The following is a 16,435-nucleotide window of genomic DNA, read 5'->3' as shown; positions in this document are numbered from 1 at the left end:
GCCGCCGGCGCCGCCGGCGCCGCGGCGGCCGCCGCCGCCGCGCCCGCGGAGACGCTCGAGGACCTGCTCCTCGACGACCCCCTGGCCCTCGCCGGCGAGCTGCGGCTCTACCGGCGGCACCGGAACCGCTACCGCTGCCGCGAGGCGCGCGCGGTCCGCGGCCGCGTCGCCGCCGCGCTCCGGGGCGGCGCCGCGGCGCCGCCGCGCGGCGGCGCGGCGCCGCCGCGGCCCCGCGAGGGCCGCGACCGGGGCCTGCGCTTCGGCGAGCTCGTGACCCTGGAGAACGGCGCCGCGGAGATGACGTCCCTGCTCCGGTTCCACGCCTTCGAGCCCGCGCTCGCCGTCGTCGACGAGGGCGACGGCGTGAGCGTCTGGGACCACGAGGCCGGCGAGCTCCGCGCGCGCTGGTCCAACGGCGCCGCGCGCCTCGACGCCCGGGGGCGGCCCCCGCCGGCGCCCTTCGAGGGCGCGCCGCCGCCGCCGCCGCGGCCGCCGCGCGCGTCGCCCGCGGCCGCGGCCGCCGGCGGCGGCGCCGCGGCCGCCGCCGCGGCGCCGCGGCGGGGCCCGCGCGCGACCTGCGTCGAGTGGCTCAACGCCCAGTCGTCGACGCTGCTCCTCGTCGGCTCCGACGACGGCGCCGCGCGCATCTGGGGCGGCCTCCGCCTCGAGGCCTCGGACGACGGCGCCGCGGCCGGCGGCGGCGACGCGCCGCGCGCGCCGCCGCGGCTCGTGAGCGCCTTCGTCGCCGCCGGCGACCTCGAGACGGGCTCGCGGAGCAGCGGCCTCGTCTGCGCCTGGGCCGCGGGCGACGCGTCGCTCTACGCGGGCGGCCACGGCCCGACGCTCCGGCGCTGGGACCTGGGCGCCGAGGCGCTCGCCGCGGCCGTCGCGACGGGCACGGACGCCTGCGTGACGTCCCTGAGCCCCCTCGAGGCGTCGCCGCGCGTCGTCTTCGCGGGCTTCGGCGACGGCAGCCTCCGGCTCTTCGACCTCCGGGACCGCGCGGCCGCCGCGGGCTCGGCGCGGCCCGCGGCCGTCGCGTACCCGCGCGAGCACAGCGCCTGGGTCGTCCACACGCACGCCCACGCCGACGCGCCCCGCGAGTGCGCCTCGGGCTGCGTCGCCGGCGACCTCAAGTTCTGGGACGCGCGCGCGCCCGGCGCGAGCCTCCGCACCGTCCAGGGCAGGAAAAGAGTGCGAAATTCCCAACTTCAAAGGCTCCTATCTCGGTCGTTTTCCACTCGTTTCGGCTGATTTTTGGACGAGCGATCATCTCTCGGAACGGTCTCGAAGCGTGGATGCTTTTTCTGGAACGCGCGCGCGCGGAACACTCATGTTGAAGCGAACTTGAATCACTCTTTTCCTGCCCAGGCACCGTCGACGTCCAGAACTCGACGATGACGGCCTTCGACGCGCACGGCAACGCGCCCCTCCTCGCCTCGGGCTCCCACAACCAGTTCATCAAGTTCATGGCCCGCGACGGCGACCAGCTCAACATCGTCCGCTACCACGACGGCTTCCTCGGCCAGCGCATCGGCCCCGTCTCCAGCCTCGCGTTCCACCCGACGAAGGTCCTCTGCGCCGCGGGCTCCACGGACGCCGTCGTCGGCATCTACGCCGCGCAATAACGGGCGCCGAGGCGGGCCGACGTCTCCCGGACGTCCCGGCCGACAGTTCCGGGGGTCGGGAGCTCGGGCCGCCCGGCGGAAAGATTAAAAACTTCACGCATGCTGTTAGAAAAAAGTTTCAAGTTAGAATTCATCCACTTTATCAAAAAAGTTACCCCAACGAGCGCGCGAAAACATATCTATCGACGGCTGCCGATTGATCTTTCGTCCGCCCAACTGCGGACACTAGATCTCACACTGCGGGCTGCCTCCGCGTCGCGCGTCCGCAGCACATGGGCAACCCTATAGCAACTCCTCCTGGCAGCTGCGGCGGACCCTCACGACGCGGCTCCATCTCGAAGGAGTTGCCATAGCGCATTGTGGTTCTCGAGCGCGGCGGGCTCCACGTCCTGCGCGCTGCGCGGGCCCTAATGATCTCAGCTTCTGCGCGTCCCCGCGAGGATCAGACTGGGGTTTTGGAATCTCCGCCCCCGAGTTCCTACGGCGATGTAGGCTCGTTTCTCCCCCTGTGGGCTGGAACATGCCGAATGCCGTGTCGAAAGTTGTCCGTCCATCGACATCGACGTGCGAAATGCTGCCGAAATCAGGGTTAGTATTGATCGATTAATTCAAGAATCAATGTTGTTTGAAGAAGTTAATGTATCTCCACTTTTGATGAAGTGGATGAATAGAAAACATCATCTAGATGCAATGTGTCGGTTACTTGACGGCAAATTTTCATTTCGACGCGGGTATGGAAATGACCATCAATTGAGCCATGGTGCTATCGCTGACTCGCGTGGCGCTGGCGCTGCTGCAAAGGACCACCATGGTGCAATCGCTGACTCGCGTGGCGCTGGCGCTGCTCTGGCTGCGCTCCGAGGCCGTGCCGACGCCGCGCCCGACGCTAACGGCGCCGCCGTCGGCGTACCCGACGGCGACGGTCCCGCCGACGGCGTACTACGTGTCCCGCTCGACGCTCGTCGCGCGCTACTCCTTCGACGACGGCACGGCCGCCGAGGACGGCGACAGCAGCCTCGACGGGACCATCAACGGCGCGACGGCGACGACGGGCCGCGACGGGAGCGGCGCGCTGTCCTTCGACGGCACGGACGACTACGTCGAGTTCCCTTCCGCCGTGACCGCGGACATCCGCGGGAGCAACTCGCGGACCATCTGCCTGTGGGCGGTCATCGACGAGTGGGACGAGGGCGCGCTGTTTTCGCACGGTTCCGGGGCGGATGGTATGGAGTTCGGGATCATGGCGAAGACGTCGGGAAGCATCCAGGTCCAGCTCCACGGGGGGAGCTACGACATGGCCGTGGCGCTCTCCGGGTCCGACGACGGCGACTGGCACCACTACTGCCTCGCCTACGACGGATCGTGGACGCTCTACTTCGACGGGGCGTCCGCGTACACGTATAGCGTCGCGCTCGACACGGGCTCGGACTATGCTCTCACGCTCGGAGACCGGACGGATCGAAACGGGAACCACTTGTTCTCCGGCTCCATCGACGAGGTCTACGTCTACTCGAGCGCGCTCAACACAGGCTCGATCGAGGTCCTCTACAACGCCGTCACGCCGCAGCCGACGGTGACGCCGCGGCCAACGCACGTGTCCCTCTCGACGCTGGTCGCGCGCTACTCCTTCGACGACGGCACGGCCGCCGAGGACGGCGACAGCAGCCTCGACGGCACCATCGCTTTTTATTACGGCGCGACGGCGACGACGGGCCGCGACGGGAGCGGCGCGCTGTCCTTCGACGGCACGGACGACTACGTCGAGTTTCCCTCGGCCGTGACCGCGGACATCCAAGGGAGCAACGCGCGGACCATCTGCTTGTGGGCGGTCATCGATTCCTTCAGCAGCGACGGGGGGCTCTTCGACTACGGGACCTCCTCCGACCTGCAGAACTTCGCGCTTCGAGTGGCCGGCACGGACGGCACCCTCAAAGTCCAGCTCTGGGGCGCCGACACGGACGTCGCGCTGTCGGGGTCCGACGACGGCGGCTGGCATCACTACTGCCTGACCTATGACGGATCCGATTGGGCCTTGTACTTCGACGGTTCGCAGGCGGCGACGGGGACCGACGCGGTCAACACGGGCTCGGACCGCGCGCTCCGCCTCGGGCAGTTCTGGAATGACTACTTCTTCGATGGCTCCATCGACGAGGTCTACGTCTACTCGAGCGCGCTCGACGCGGCCTCGATCCAGGTCCTCTACGACGCCGTCACGCCGCAGCCGACGGTGACGCCGCTGCCGACGCACGTGTCGCACTCGACGCTGGTCGCGCACTACCGCTTCGACAAGGTTTTGGCCACCGAGGACGGCGACAGCAGCCTCGACGGGAGGATCCACGGCGCCGCGGCGACAACGGGTCTGTTTGGGAGCTACGCGCTGTCCTTCGACGGGACGGACGACTACGTCGAGTTTCCCTCGGCCGTGACCGCGGACATCCAAGGGAGCAACGCGCGGACCATCTGCTTGTGGGCGGTCATCGATTCCTTCAGCAGCGACGGGGGGCTCTTCGACTACGGGACCTCCTCCGACCTGCAGAACTTCGCGCTTCGAGTGGCCGGCACGGACGGCAGCCTCAAAGTCCAGCTCTGGGGCGCCGACACGGACGTCGCGCTGTCGGGGTCCGACGACGGCGGCTGGCATCACTACTGCCTGACCTACGACGGGTCGACATGGTACCTGTACTTCGACGGGAACGAGGCAGGGTCTGGCACGAGCGCGGTCAACACGGGCTCGGACCGCGCGCTCCGCCTCGGGCAGTGGAACCTCGGAGACGACAATGAAGGCTACCTCGACGGCTCCATCGACGAGGTCTACGTCTACTCGAGCGCGCTCGACGCGGCCTCGATCCAGGTCCTCTACGACGCCGTCACGGCCGCGCCGACGGTGACGCCGCTGCCGACGCACGTGTCGCACTCGACGCTGGTCGCGCGCTACCGCTTCGACAAGGTTTTGGCCACCGAGGATGGCGACAGCAGCCTCGACGGGACGATCAACGGCGCCGCGGCGACAACGGGTCTGTTTGGGAGCGGCGCGCTGTCCTTCGACGGGACGGACGACTACGTCGAGTTTCCTTCGGCCGTGACCGCGGACATCCAAGGGAGCAACGCGCGGACCATCTGCTTGTGGGCGGTCATCGATTCCTTCAGCAGCGACGGGGGGCTCTTCGACTACGGGAGCTACTCAGATTATGAGAACTTCGCGCTCCGGGTGCACGGCACGAGCGCGAGTCTCAAAGTCCAGTTATTTGCCGCCGACACGGACGTCGCGCTGTCGGGGTCCGACGACGGCGGTTGGCACCACTACTGCCTGACCTACGACGGATCAGACTGGGTCCTCTACTTCGACGGGTCGCAGGCGGCGACGGCGACCGTGGCGGTGAACACGGGCTCGGACACCGCGCTCCGCCTCGGGCGATGGGCAGGTGGGGACTACCTCGACGGCTCCATCGACGAGGTCTACGTCTACTCGAGCGCGCTCGACGCGGCCTCGATCCAGGTCCTCTACGATGCCGGGTCGACGCCCGCGCCGACGGCGACGCCGCGGCCGACGCACGTGTCGCACTCGACGCTGGTCGCGCGCTACTCCTTCGATGACGGGACGGCCGCCGAGGACGGCGACAGCAGTCTCGACGGGACGATCAACGGCGCGACGGCGACGACGGGCCGCGACGGGAGCGGCGCGCTGTCCTTCGACGGGACGGACGACTACGTCGAGTTTCCTTCGGCCGTGACGGCGGACATCCAAGGGAGTAGTTCGCGGACCGTGTGCTTGTGGGCCTTGATCGACGACTTCAGTGGCGAAGCGGGTCTCTTCGACTACGGGGCTTACTCCGACCTCGCGAACTTCGCGCTTCGAGTGGCCGGCACGGACGGCACCCTCAAAGTCCAGCTCTGGGGCGCCGACACGGACGTCGCGCTGTCGGGGTCCGACGACGGCGGCTGGCATCACTACTGCCTGACCTACGACGGGTCGGCATGGTACCTGTACTTCGACGGGAACGAGGCAGGGTCTGGCACGAGCGCGGTCAACACGGGCTCGGACCGCGCGCTCCGCCTCGGGCAGTGGAACCTCGGAGACGACAATGACGGCTACCTCGACGGCTCCATCGACGAGGTCTACGTCTACTCGAGCGCGCTCGACGCGGCCTCGATCCAGGTCCTCTACGACGCCGTCAGCACCGCGCCGACGGTGACGCCGCTGCCGACGTCGAACTTCTTCCAGGCCACGCTGGTCGCGCACTACTCCTTCGACGACGGCACAGCCGCCGACGACAGCGACAGCAGCCTCGACGGGACGATCAACGGCGCGACGGCGACGGCAGGTCTGTTTGGAAGCGTCGCGATGGCCTTCGACGGCGTGGACGACTACGTCGAGTTCCCCTCGGCCGTGACCGCGGACATCCAAGGGAGCAACGCGCGGACCATCTGCTTGTGGGCGGTCATCGATTCCTTCAGCAGCGACGGGGGGCTCTTCGACTACGGGACCTCCTCCGACCTGCAGAACTTCGCGCTTCGAGTGGCCGGCACGGACGGCAGCCTCAAAGTACAGCTCTGGGCCGCCGACACGGACGTCGCGCTGTCGGGGTCCGACGACGGCGACTGGCATCACTACTGCGTGACCTACGACGGGTCGGCATGGTACCTGTACTTCGACGGGAACGAGGCAGGGTCTGGCACGAGCGCGGTCAACACGGGCTCGGACCGCGCGCTCAAACTCGGAATGTGGGACCTTAGCTCCTACCTCGACGGCGCCATCGACGAGGTCTACGTCTACTCGAGCGCGCTCGACGCGGCCTCGATCCAGGTCCTCTACGATGCCGGGTCGACGCCCGCACCGACGCAGACGACGGTGCCGACGCCGAACTTCTTCCAGGCCACGCTGGTCGCGCACTACTCCTTTGACGCTCGCGTACGATGCGCGGACGACCACGTCGGCGACGGCAGCCTCGACTGCACGAGAAGCGGCACGAAGGCGGTGAAGGGCCGCGACGGCAGCGGCGCGCTGTCCTTCGACGGGACGGACGACTACGTCGAGTTCCCTTCTGCCGTGACGGCGGACATCCAAGGGAGCAACGCGCGAACCGTGTGTCTGTGGGCGGTCATCAATTCCTTCAGCAGCGACGGTAGCGAATACGACCTCGGCGCGGGCCTCTTCGACTACGGGGATTACTCCGACCTGGAGAACTTTGCGCTTCGAGTACACGGCACGGACGGCAGCCTCAGAGTCCAGCTCTGGGGCGCCGACACGGACGTCGCGCTGTCGGGGTCCGACGACGGCGACTGGCATCACTACTGCCTGACCTACGACGGATCGGACTGGGCCCTCTACTTCGACGGGACGCAGGCGGCGACGGGGACCGAAGCGTTGGACACGGGCTCGGACAACGCGCTCCGCCTCGGGCAGTTCTGGAATGACTACTTCTTCGATGGCTCCATCGACGAGGTCTACGTCTACGCGAGCGCGCTCGACGCGGCGTCCATCCAGGTCCTCTACGACGCCGTCACGGCCGCGCCGACGGCGACGCCGACCGCGATACCCTCAGCGACGCCGTCCGCGACTCCGTCCTCTCTCCCGAGCTCCTCCCCGAGCTCGGCGCCGTCCGCCGCGCCGTCGCCCTCTCCAAGCGCGGCGCCCTCCTCGTCCCCGAGCTCGGCGCCGTCCGCCGCGCCGTCGCCCTCTCCGAGCGCGGCGCCCTCCTCGTCCCCGAGCTCGGCGCCGTCCGCCGCGCCGTCGCCCTCTCCAAGCGCGGCGCCCTCCTCGTCCCCGAGCTCGGCGCCGTCCGCCGCGCCGTCGCCCTCTCCGAGCGCGGCGCCCTCCTCGTCCCCGAGCTCGACGCCGTCCGCCGCGCCGTCGCCCCCTCCAAGCGCGGCGCCCTCCTCGTCCCCGAGCTCGGCGCCGTCCGCCGCGCCGTCGCCCTCTCCGAGCGCGGCGCCCGCCTCGTCCCCGAGCTCGGCGCCGTCCGCCGCGCCGTCGCCTTCTCCGAGCGCGGCGCCCTCCTCGTCCCCGAGCTCGGCGCCGTCCGCCGCGCCTTCGCCCTCTCCGAGCGCGGCGCCGTCCCCATTCCCGAGCTCGGCGCCGTCCGCCGCGCCGTCGCCCTCGCCAAGCGCGGCGCCGTCCTCGTTTCCGAGCTCGGCGCCGTCCGCCGCGCCGTCGCCCTCGCCGAGCCCGGCGCCGTCCTCGTTTCCGAGCTCTTCGCCGTCCGCGGCGCCGTCGGCGTCCCCGAGCGCCTTGCCGAGCGCCGGACCGTCGCCCCTGCCGTCCGCGGCGCCGTCGGCGTCCCCGAGCGCCTCGCCGAGCGCTCTTCCGACGATCGTGCCGACGGCTTCGTTCATCGAGATCACGAGTATGGGCACCGAGTCGACGTGCGTCGCCGACGTCGAATGCGAGCTCCTCTGGGTGTACCGCGGCGACTCGAGCGCCTGTGCGACCTTGACCGCCCTCTTCACAGATCCAGACGGCAACGTCGTCCAGACGGCAGACATCTTGGACAACGACGGCCAGGTGACGCAGGTGGTTTCCGGCGACGCGACGGTAAACGAGTACACGCTGACGCTCACGTGCGATGGCGACGCCTCCGTGACGGACTCCATCGATTTCCAGGTGTCGTACTCGTCCGCGCCGACGATGATGCCGTCCAGCAGCTGGCCCAGCGCGGTGCCGTCGGCTCTGCCGAGCACGGGGCCGTCCCCATCCCCGAGCACGGCGCCGTCCCCATCCCCGAGCGCGACGCCGTCCGCCGCTCCGTCGCCTTCTCCAAGCGCGGCGCCGTCCCCATCCCCGAGCTCGACGCCGAGCGCCACGCCGTCCGCTTCTCCGAGCGCGACTCCGTCCGCACCGCCGTCGCCGTCTCCGAGCGCTCTTCCGACGATCGTGCCCACGGCCTCTTTCTTGCAAATCTCAAGCATTGGCACGGGTTCGACGTGCGTCCACGACGTCGAATGCGAGCTCCTCTGGGTGTACCGCGGCGACTCGAGCGCCTGTGCGACCTTGACCGCCGTCTTCACGGATCCAGACGGCAACGTCGTCCAGACGGCAGACATCTTGGACAACGATGGCCAGGTGACGCAGGTGGTTTCCGGCGACTCGACGGTAAACGAGTACACGCTGACGCTCACGTGCGATGGCGACGCCTCCGTGACGGATTCCATCGATTTCCAGGTCTCGTACACGCCCGCGCCGACGGCCAAGCCAACGACGCGCGCGCCTTCGACGAGCGCGCCGACGACGGCTGCGCCATCCACGGCCCCGCCCACCAATGTCCCGACGACGGCCGCGCCCAGCACAAAACCGCCCACAACGCGCGCGCCGTCGACGGCCGCGCCGACGACCGTCGCGCCGACGTTGAAAACCGTCGTCGCGCCCACCGCAGCCCCGCCGACGACGCTCGCGCCGTCGACAAACGTCGCGACAACGGCCTCGCCCACGACGCGCGCGCCGTCGACAAACGTCGAGACAACGGCCTCGCCCACGACGCGCGCGCGGTCGTTTCTTCCAACGCTCTATCCCACCATCGTGGCGACCACCGGAGACACATTCGAGGTGAATGGCAGCGCCACTTTTGCCGGCATGACCGCTGAGGGCGCGGCGGCGAACGAGGGCGTCTTTCGTGTGGCGCTGGCGGACGTCGCTGGCGTCGAGAACGACGACTCGCTCGCGCTCGAGTTCTCGTCCGGAACCCGGCGACGCCTCGATGAGGCCTCGTCGTCATTCGAAATGATCTACACCGTGGCGGTTGCGGAGAACGCGGCTGCGGAAAGCGTGGCGTCGAACATCGACGCGGTGACGATCGACTCCATGGACAGCGCCATTGCTGCCGCCGCCGAGAGCGCCGACCTCGCGGCGGCGTTCAGGAACCTTACCACGATTCGCGTCTCGGCGGCCACTATCTCTACGACTACGATCGGGCCTCCGACGCCGCCGCCTTCCGCGCCGCTGAATCCGTCTCCTACACCGCAGCTTGCTACTCCTCGACCGACGGCGTGTGATGACAGCGCGTCTTGGTACAAGAAAGGAAAGCCGTCGAAGGACTGTCCGTGGGTCGCCGGGTTCCCAGAGGACCGCTGCGCTGTCGTTGGTGACGACGGCTCGGTCGGCTACGAGGCCTGCCAGCGCGCGTGCGGGTGCTCGTCCCCGCCCACAGCCGCTCCAGTATCTCCGACGCAAGCGCCGGTCCATCAGCCGGCTCCGTCCCCGACGGTGGTGCCTGGGAACCCGACCACTTCACCCGTCATCGTGCCGACATCGCGTCCAACTACGCCCTGCGTTGACAGCGCGTCTTGGTACAAGAAAGGAACGCCGTCGAAGGACTGTCCGTGGGTCGCCGAGTTTCCTGAGAATCGCTGCGTTGTCGTTGGTGACGACGGCTCGGTCGGCTACGAGGCCTGCCAGCGCGCGTGCGGGTGCTCGTCCCCGCCCGTGGCCGCTCCTGTGCCGAGTCCGACCCCGTCGCCGGTGGTCGCGCCCGGAAACCCGACGGCCGCTCCTGTGCTGAAGCCGACACCATCGCCGGTGGTCGCGCCGGGAAATCCAACGGCCAGTCCAGTGACACCGTCGCCGGTGGTTGCGCCCGGAAACCCGACGGCCGCTCCAGTGCTGAGGCCAACCCCGTCGCCGGTGGTCGCACCGGGAAATCCGACGGCCGCTCCTGTGCTGAGGCCGACACCGTCACCGGTGGTCGCGCCCGGAGATCCGACGACTACCCCCATTCCTGGGCCGACACCGTCGCCGGTGGTGGCACCCGGGATCCCAACCAACGCTCCCGCGCCAAGACCGACGCTGTCGCCGGCGCCGGCGCCGACTACGTTCCCATCCCCGAGGCCTCTTCCTATGCCAACGGCGGCACCATGGAATCCGTCTCCGGCACCAACTGCTGCGCCGATCCCGGCTCCCAGTCCTCAACCATCGCTGCAGCCTATCCCGTCGCCGTCGCCAAGACCGACGCTGTCGCCGTCGCCAAGACCGACGCTGTCGCCGGCGCCGGCGCCGACGACGTTCCCATCCCCGAGGCCTCTTCCTATGCCAACGGCGGCACCATGGAATCCGTCACCGGCACCAACCGCTGCGCCGATCCCGGCTCCCAGTCCTCAACCATCGCTGCAGCCTATCCCGTCGCCGTCGCCGGCGCCGAGCCCGGCTCCGATCCCGCTGCCGACGACCCACGCTCCAAGCCCCGCTCCGAGCGCTCCGCCGTCGTCGGCGCCGTCCTCCTCAATCCCCAGCGCCCTGCCAACCACGTCGACGCCCACGACGGCCGCGCCCTCGGCGCAACCGACGTCGATTCCCAGCGCCGTGCCGACGCCCGCCCCCACGCGGGACACGGTGTCCCTGGAAATAGCTCTCTACACCCAGACGGCAGACAGCAGCTACGCAACGGCAGAAGACTATTGCGACGACTATTACAGCGCGCGGATCGATGAGATCGAGGAGGCGGTCGTCTACGGCTACATCGACGAAATGATCGCGCGGAGCGGATCCAGCGCCAACGAAGACAGCCTCGCCAGCATCGAAGCCATGTGCTCCCCGAATGGGACAAACGCGACGGACCCCGGGGAGACCGTCACCGCCCTGTTCTCGATCCGATTCACGGCGTACGCGTCGTCACTCTTTTCGCGTGACGACGGCTCGACGCTCTACACGGTCAAGGAGGCGCTCAACGCGTTCTTCCAATCGAAGGTCGACTCGGGGGATTGGGCTTCGGATCGCATCGCGCAAACGACGGACGACAGTTGGACCTCGGGTTCCCAACGACGCCTGGAAGAGTCCGCTGCGGCGCAGGACTTCATTTCGCCCCAGTCGGTCATCAGCGTCGAGACCACCGTCGTCGAGACGTTGAACCCGACGAGCGGGCCGACTTTCTGGCCGACGTCGCTTCCCTCGCCGTCGCCGAGCGCGTCGCAGCGTCCCTGCATCTTATTTATCCCTCTGAAACTTTTGGCGAACGTAGGCGTCCAACCCGCGCCATCACCGACGTCGACGCCGTCCAGCGCACCGTCGGGGCCCCCGTCGATCGCGCCGAGCCCGAAGCCGTCTACGTCGCTCCCAACGACTGCTTCGGCGTATCCATCGTCGAACCCAACACCGAGGCCAACTGCGGCACCTTCTTCGCAACCGACCAGCCCGCATCCGACGTCGAGACCGTCCGCGAGGCCGACGCCGCGACCGACGCCCGCACCGTCTCCACAGCCGGGGAGCCCCAGCAGAGTGCCGGTTCCGGCGCCGACGGTGATACCGACGACTGCAAGCCCGAGCTCTACGCCCACGATGACTCCCTGCTCGGTGCTGCGCGCGCGCGGCGCCGTCGACGCGGAGCCGGAACTCTCTCGCGCTGCCTTTTCAAAGACTGGGGCCGAGCTCGTCGTTATCTTTGACGCCGCGACGGACCAGGCCGCCATGTCGGCGGGGTCGCGGTTTTCTTGCGATCAGATTCTGAGCTTCGCGGGAGCCGCCGGCTCGACGTGCTACTGGATCGACGCGCGCGAGATCAACGCCGACGTGGCCGACGCGATCGATTTCATCCCTGGCTCGAACGTGACCCTCGTCTCGGGTACGATCAAACGCGACTGCGATCCCGCCGCTGAGAGATGCGACTGCGACCGCTACGCGAACGCGTCGGTCGCGTCCGCGGCGCCGCCCGATCCGCCGCTCATCCCCGAAGCTTTTATCGATGGACCGACGACGGCCGCCTCGTGCGAAGACCTCGCGGTTGGATCGTCGCAGTCCACGGGAGGTGGCGGTCGCTCGATGGTCTACGCATGGAATGCGACGGCGATCTTGCGAGAGGACTTCGCAGCCTCCGCGAACGCCAGCAACGCGACGGCCGCGATGCGTTCCACGTTGGCTTCGGTTATCGACGCGGCGAATACAGGCACGGGAAATCCATCGTTTCTGGTGTCGTCCGAGGATCTCGTTGTCATGGCCGACGGCGGCCTTCACAGCCTCGAGGTGACGCTGGTCCTCGCGAATTTCCTCGGAGGCACGAGCGCGCCGTCGGCGCCGTTCCTCGTGCAAGTTCGCACGGACACGCCTCCTAATCTCGAGATCGTCGGAGGGACACTTGTCTCGATGACACGACCGACGGCACTCTCCGTCCGAGCGAACGCGATCGCGACCTCGTGCGATGGGCGCCCCCCGGCCGAGCGCGCCGTGACTATCCAGTGGGTCCTCAGCAGATTTCTCGATGACGGCAGCCTCCTCGTCACGGACTGGACATCCACGTCCAACGATCAGCGCTACTTCAAGCTTCCCGCGTATACTCTGGAGGCCGCGACGGACTACGAGCTCGCCGCGACGGCCGCCGACGTCGAAGCGGGCACGAACGTGACGTCTACGGCCACCATATCCGTCGGTCGGGCCGAGATCGTCGCCGTCATCGCAGGAGGAAGTCGCGTGCTTCCCCTCGCCGGAGTCGTGGAGCTGAGCGCGTCCGAATCGTACGACGAAGACATCGACGACGCCTTCGGCGCGGACGCCGGCCTCTCCTTTGCGTGGGCTTGCGACGACGCGGCGTGCGATGCCGCGCTGAATAGAGCCGCGAGCGGTGATGCGGAAAGCATCTCTCTGCGGGGAACCGATATCGGGGTCGGGAGCTTCGCGGTCTTGCTCAACGCGACGGCCGCGGACGGAAGGTCTGGGACCGCGCACGTGACCTACGAGCTGGTCGACGGCGACCCGCCGGCGGTCGCGATCGAGTCCAGCGTCGGCGCGCGCGTCGCCGCGTCTACGAAGGTCATCCTCTACGGCGCCGCGTCGCCCTCGAGTTTGGGGAACGACGTTCCGAGTTCGCGCGCCTTCAACACGACGTGGACCGTCGCCAGGGGCGCGCTCGAGGGCGCGGCTCCGCTCGCGTACTGGGCGAGGACCGCTCCGGCGCTGTCGGGTCCGGCTCGGGACCGCGACCACGATCTCGTGCTCGCCTCGGGTTCGCTCGTCGCGGGGGCGTCGTACACGCTGCGACTCGAGGCGACTCTTCAATATGGCTCCGTCGACGGCGCGGCGTCCGTGAGCTTCTTCGTCGCTCGGCCGCCGTCCTCGGGCAAGCTTATCGCGTCGCCGTCCCGCGGCTTTGCGCTCGAGACCCAGTTTACGCTCGCCACGCACAGCTGGGTCACGCAGGACGCGCCGCTGCAATACGCGTTCAAGACGCGCGCTCCGTCGGCGAACGCGACAACGGAGAGCACGTTGCGGGCTCCGACGCGCGAGGGATCGCTCGCTGGTGTCGTTCTCCCCGAGGGTTCGCCGAACGTGACCCTCGTGGTGGTGGCGTCGGACGCGCTCGGCGGGTCGGCGGAGGCGACGACGTCCGTGGCCGTCGCGCCGACGGGGCTCGCGGGCGCGGCGCTCGCGAACCTGACGACGGGCCTCTTGGACGCAGCATTTTCGCTCGGTAGTGGAGAGGGCGTCTGCCAGACCGTCGTTGCCGCCGCCACGGCCGCGAGCGGCGACGTCGCGCTCACGTCGACGATGATCGACGCCGTCGGCTCCGTCGTGAGCGGCCTCGACGTGGACGCGTCGCTCGTCGAGCAGACTTCGTCGGCGCTCCTGTCCGTCGCGGCGAACGGCTCTGGCCTCGCCGTGTCTGCGGCGGCGTCGGCGCTAGATTCGGCGCTGGGGCTCTCGTCGTCATCGACGGGGATCGGCATCACGGCCATCGCGGCCGCCGAGCTTGGCAACACGCTCTCGAGTCTCCTCGACAGCACGCTCTTCGTCGCGGAAGACGAAAACGGTACGAATGCGACGAGTGCGGGCGCCTCGCTCGGCGCGGCAGTAGACGGGATTCTCTCGGCCCAGCTCTACGGCGCCGTCGCCGGCGAATACGCTCAATCGATCGCGTCGGCGAACTTGCGCAGCTCGGCCCAGCGGCTCAGCCCGAACGCAACGTCTCCGGGGGAGACGCGGTCCCTTGTACTCGACAATTCCGCGTCGGCCGTGGAGCTCCCGGCGAGCCTCGCCGGCGACGGCAGCTACGACGCGTCCCTCGCCGAGTACACGTCGGACCCGTACGCGGGCGAGAATCGCGGCCCCGCGGTCACATCGAGCGTCACTCGCTTCGGCCTGTCCACGTCATCTTCGGACGAGGCTTCGAGCCGGCGTCGAGCACGTCGCCGCGCCCTCGCGGCCGCCAACGCCACCGTCGGCGCGGGCGGTCCGTCGGCGATCGTCGCGCTCGTCATCGCTGGAGGCATCGCCGGCCGCCCGAAGCCGCCCGGCGCCAACCTGACCTGCGCGTGCGGCTTCACGGGGAACGTCAGTTTCACGTGCCCCGACAACACGACGATCGATCACGCGTGCGACGGGCTGCCGGGCGTCGAGGCGGTCACGTGCCCGGCCACGGAGGACGCGTGCGCTTCGTGGAACTCGAGCTCCCAAGCGTGGCTCGCGCAGTGCGAGACCGTGCAAGGCGCCGGGGGCACGACGACGTGCGAATGCGGCGTCGACACGGCCGGCGACGCTCCGCCCCTCGATTACTCGACGAAGGAGGAGAAGACGGGCGCGGGGAGCGTCTACTTCAAGAACCTGACGGAACCGCCGGATCTCAGCCGCGCGGTCGTCATGATCTACGCGCTGCTCACGCTGTTGTTAGCTTGCGTCGCCGCGCACGCGTACGGCCGGCGCTTGGACGCGCGCGACGCGCGGCGCCTCGCGTGCCCCGATGCCAAAACTTTGAAGTACTCGTCCTCGGCGTGCAAATTGCACGCCGACGACGACCCCTACGAGGCCCACGGCGACTACGACGTGCTGATGGCCGGCTGGAAGCGGAACTTTTTTCATGCCATGGATCTCGGGCACCCGTTCTACGGGTGGTACACGCTCTACTCGGCGTCCGTCCCGCGGGGGTTCCGCGCGTGGTGTTGCGGCTTCGAGATCCTCGTGTTCATGTACGCGCTCGCGTTCGAGACGAACCTGCTGTTCCCGGACGTCGAGGAGGAGTGCGCGGCGAGGCTCACCCAGGAGACGTGCGCGTCGCTCAAGACCGCGCTGCGCGGCAAGTTCCAAGGCACGCACGTCGAGCAGGCGCCGCTCTGCCAGTGGATGCCGTGTGCGGAGGCTTGCGTCATGGAGGAGCCGGGCGACGACGAGATGAGCCCCATGCCCGCCGCGCGGCGTCCCGAGCGCGGCCCCGCGCGCCGCGACGACGGCCGCGCGCGCAGGTACTACCTCATACTCGCCGGCATGTTCTTTGCTCTGCTGCGCGCGCGCCGCGTCGCGATCGCGCAGAGCGAAGCGCGCGTCCGATGATGCCTCCTCCCCTCGCAGGCCCGTCTGCAAGATATTCGCGTACCTGGCGGAGACCTACCTCGTCGCGCCCGTGCCCTTTGCGCTGCGGTGGAGGCGGGCGTCGGAGCCGCCGGCGGGGCCGCCGGCGGCTGCGCGCGGGGCGTCGAGCCCCGAGGAGGAGCCGCGGATCACGACTCTGAAGATCGACTGGGACGAGGCGGGCGCGCCCGAGGCCTCGCCGGAGACGTTCTTGGACGCGAGCTCTCTGCCAGGGTCCGGCACCCCCGTCAAGGGCATGCCGCTGCCCGTCGTCGATGCCGGCGACCCCGCGACGGACGAGGAGGCGTTGGAGATCTTGGAGATCAGGGAGCGGGCCGGCGGCGGAGGCGAGGCGAGGGCCCGCGTCGACGCGCTCTTGACCGCGGACGCCCTGCAGGGCGGGCCGCTCGACGCGGGAGAGAGCCCGGCGCTGATCTCGGAAAGAGGGGCGGCGGGCGCGGACGGGATGCCGCCGAGTCGCCTCGGCGATGGGATGGCGTGCGGCGGGTTCGATTCGGTTCGATGCGACGCGGCGGCGTGCGTCGGGCCCGGG

The 16,435-nt window shown here is 69.2% G+C and overlaps 2 protein-coding genes across 2 annotated transcripts; both read left to right on the top strand.

The window, feature by feature from the left end:
• Window positions 1-1,047: 1,047 nt before the first annotated feature.
• AURANDRAFT_19887 (hypothetical protein) lies at window positions 1,048-1,628 on the top strand (the record flags this gene model as incomplete). The annotated part of the gene is made up of 2 exons (XM_009035100.1): window positions 1,048-1,176; window positions 1,389-1,628. Coding segments are annotated over 2 exons (369 nt in total), but the record flags the coding sequence as incomplete, so codon positions are not given.
• Window positions 1,629-2,436: 808 nt separating this feature from the next.
• Window positions 2,437-13,045, top strand: AURANDRAFT_61302 (hypothetical protein; the record flags this gene model as incomplete). The annotated part of the gene is made up of 3 exons (XM_009035101.1): window positions 2,437-7,178; window positions 11,573-11,630; window positions 13,004-13,045. 3 exons carry the CDS (start codon window positions 2,437-2,439, stop codon window positions 13,043-13,045), a joined length of 4,842 nt encoding a protein of 1,613 aa, XP_009033349.1.
• Window positions 13,046-16,435: the final 3,390 nt, after the last annotated feature.

The sequence above is a fragment of the Aureococcus anophagefferens genome, assembly GCF_000186865.1.
Source record: "Aureococcus anophagefferens unplaced genomic scaffold AURANscaffold_2, whole genome shotgun sequence".
Taxonomy (NCBI): Eukaryota; class Pelagophyceae; order Pelagomonadales; family Pelagomonadaceae; genus Aureococcus; species Aureococcus anophagefferens.
The sequence above is the reverse complement of the archived record's forward strand: the minus strand, read 5'-3'. Positions and strand labels throughout refer to the sequence as shown.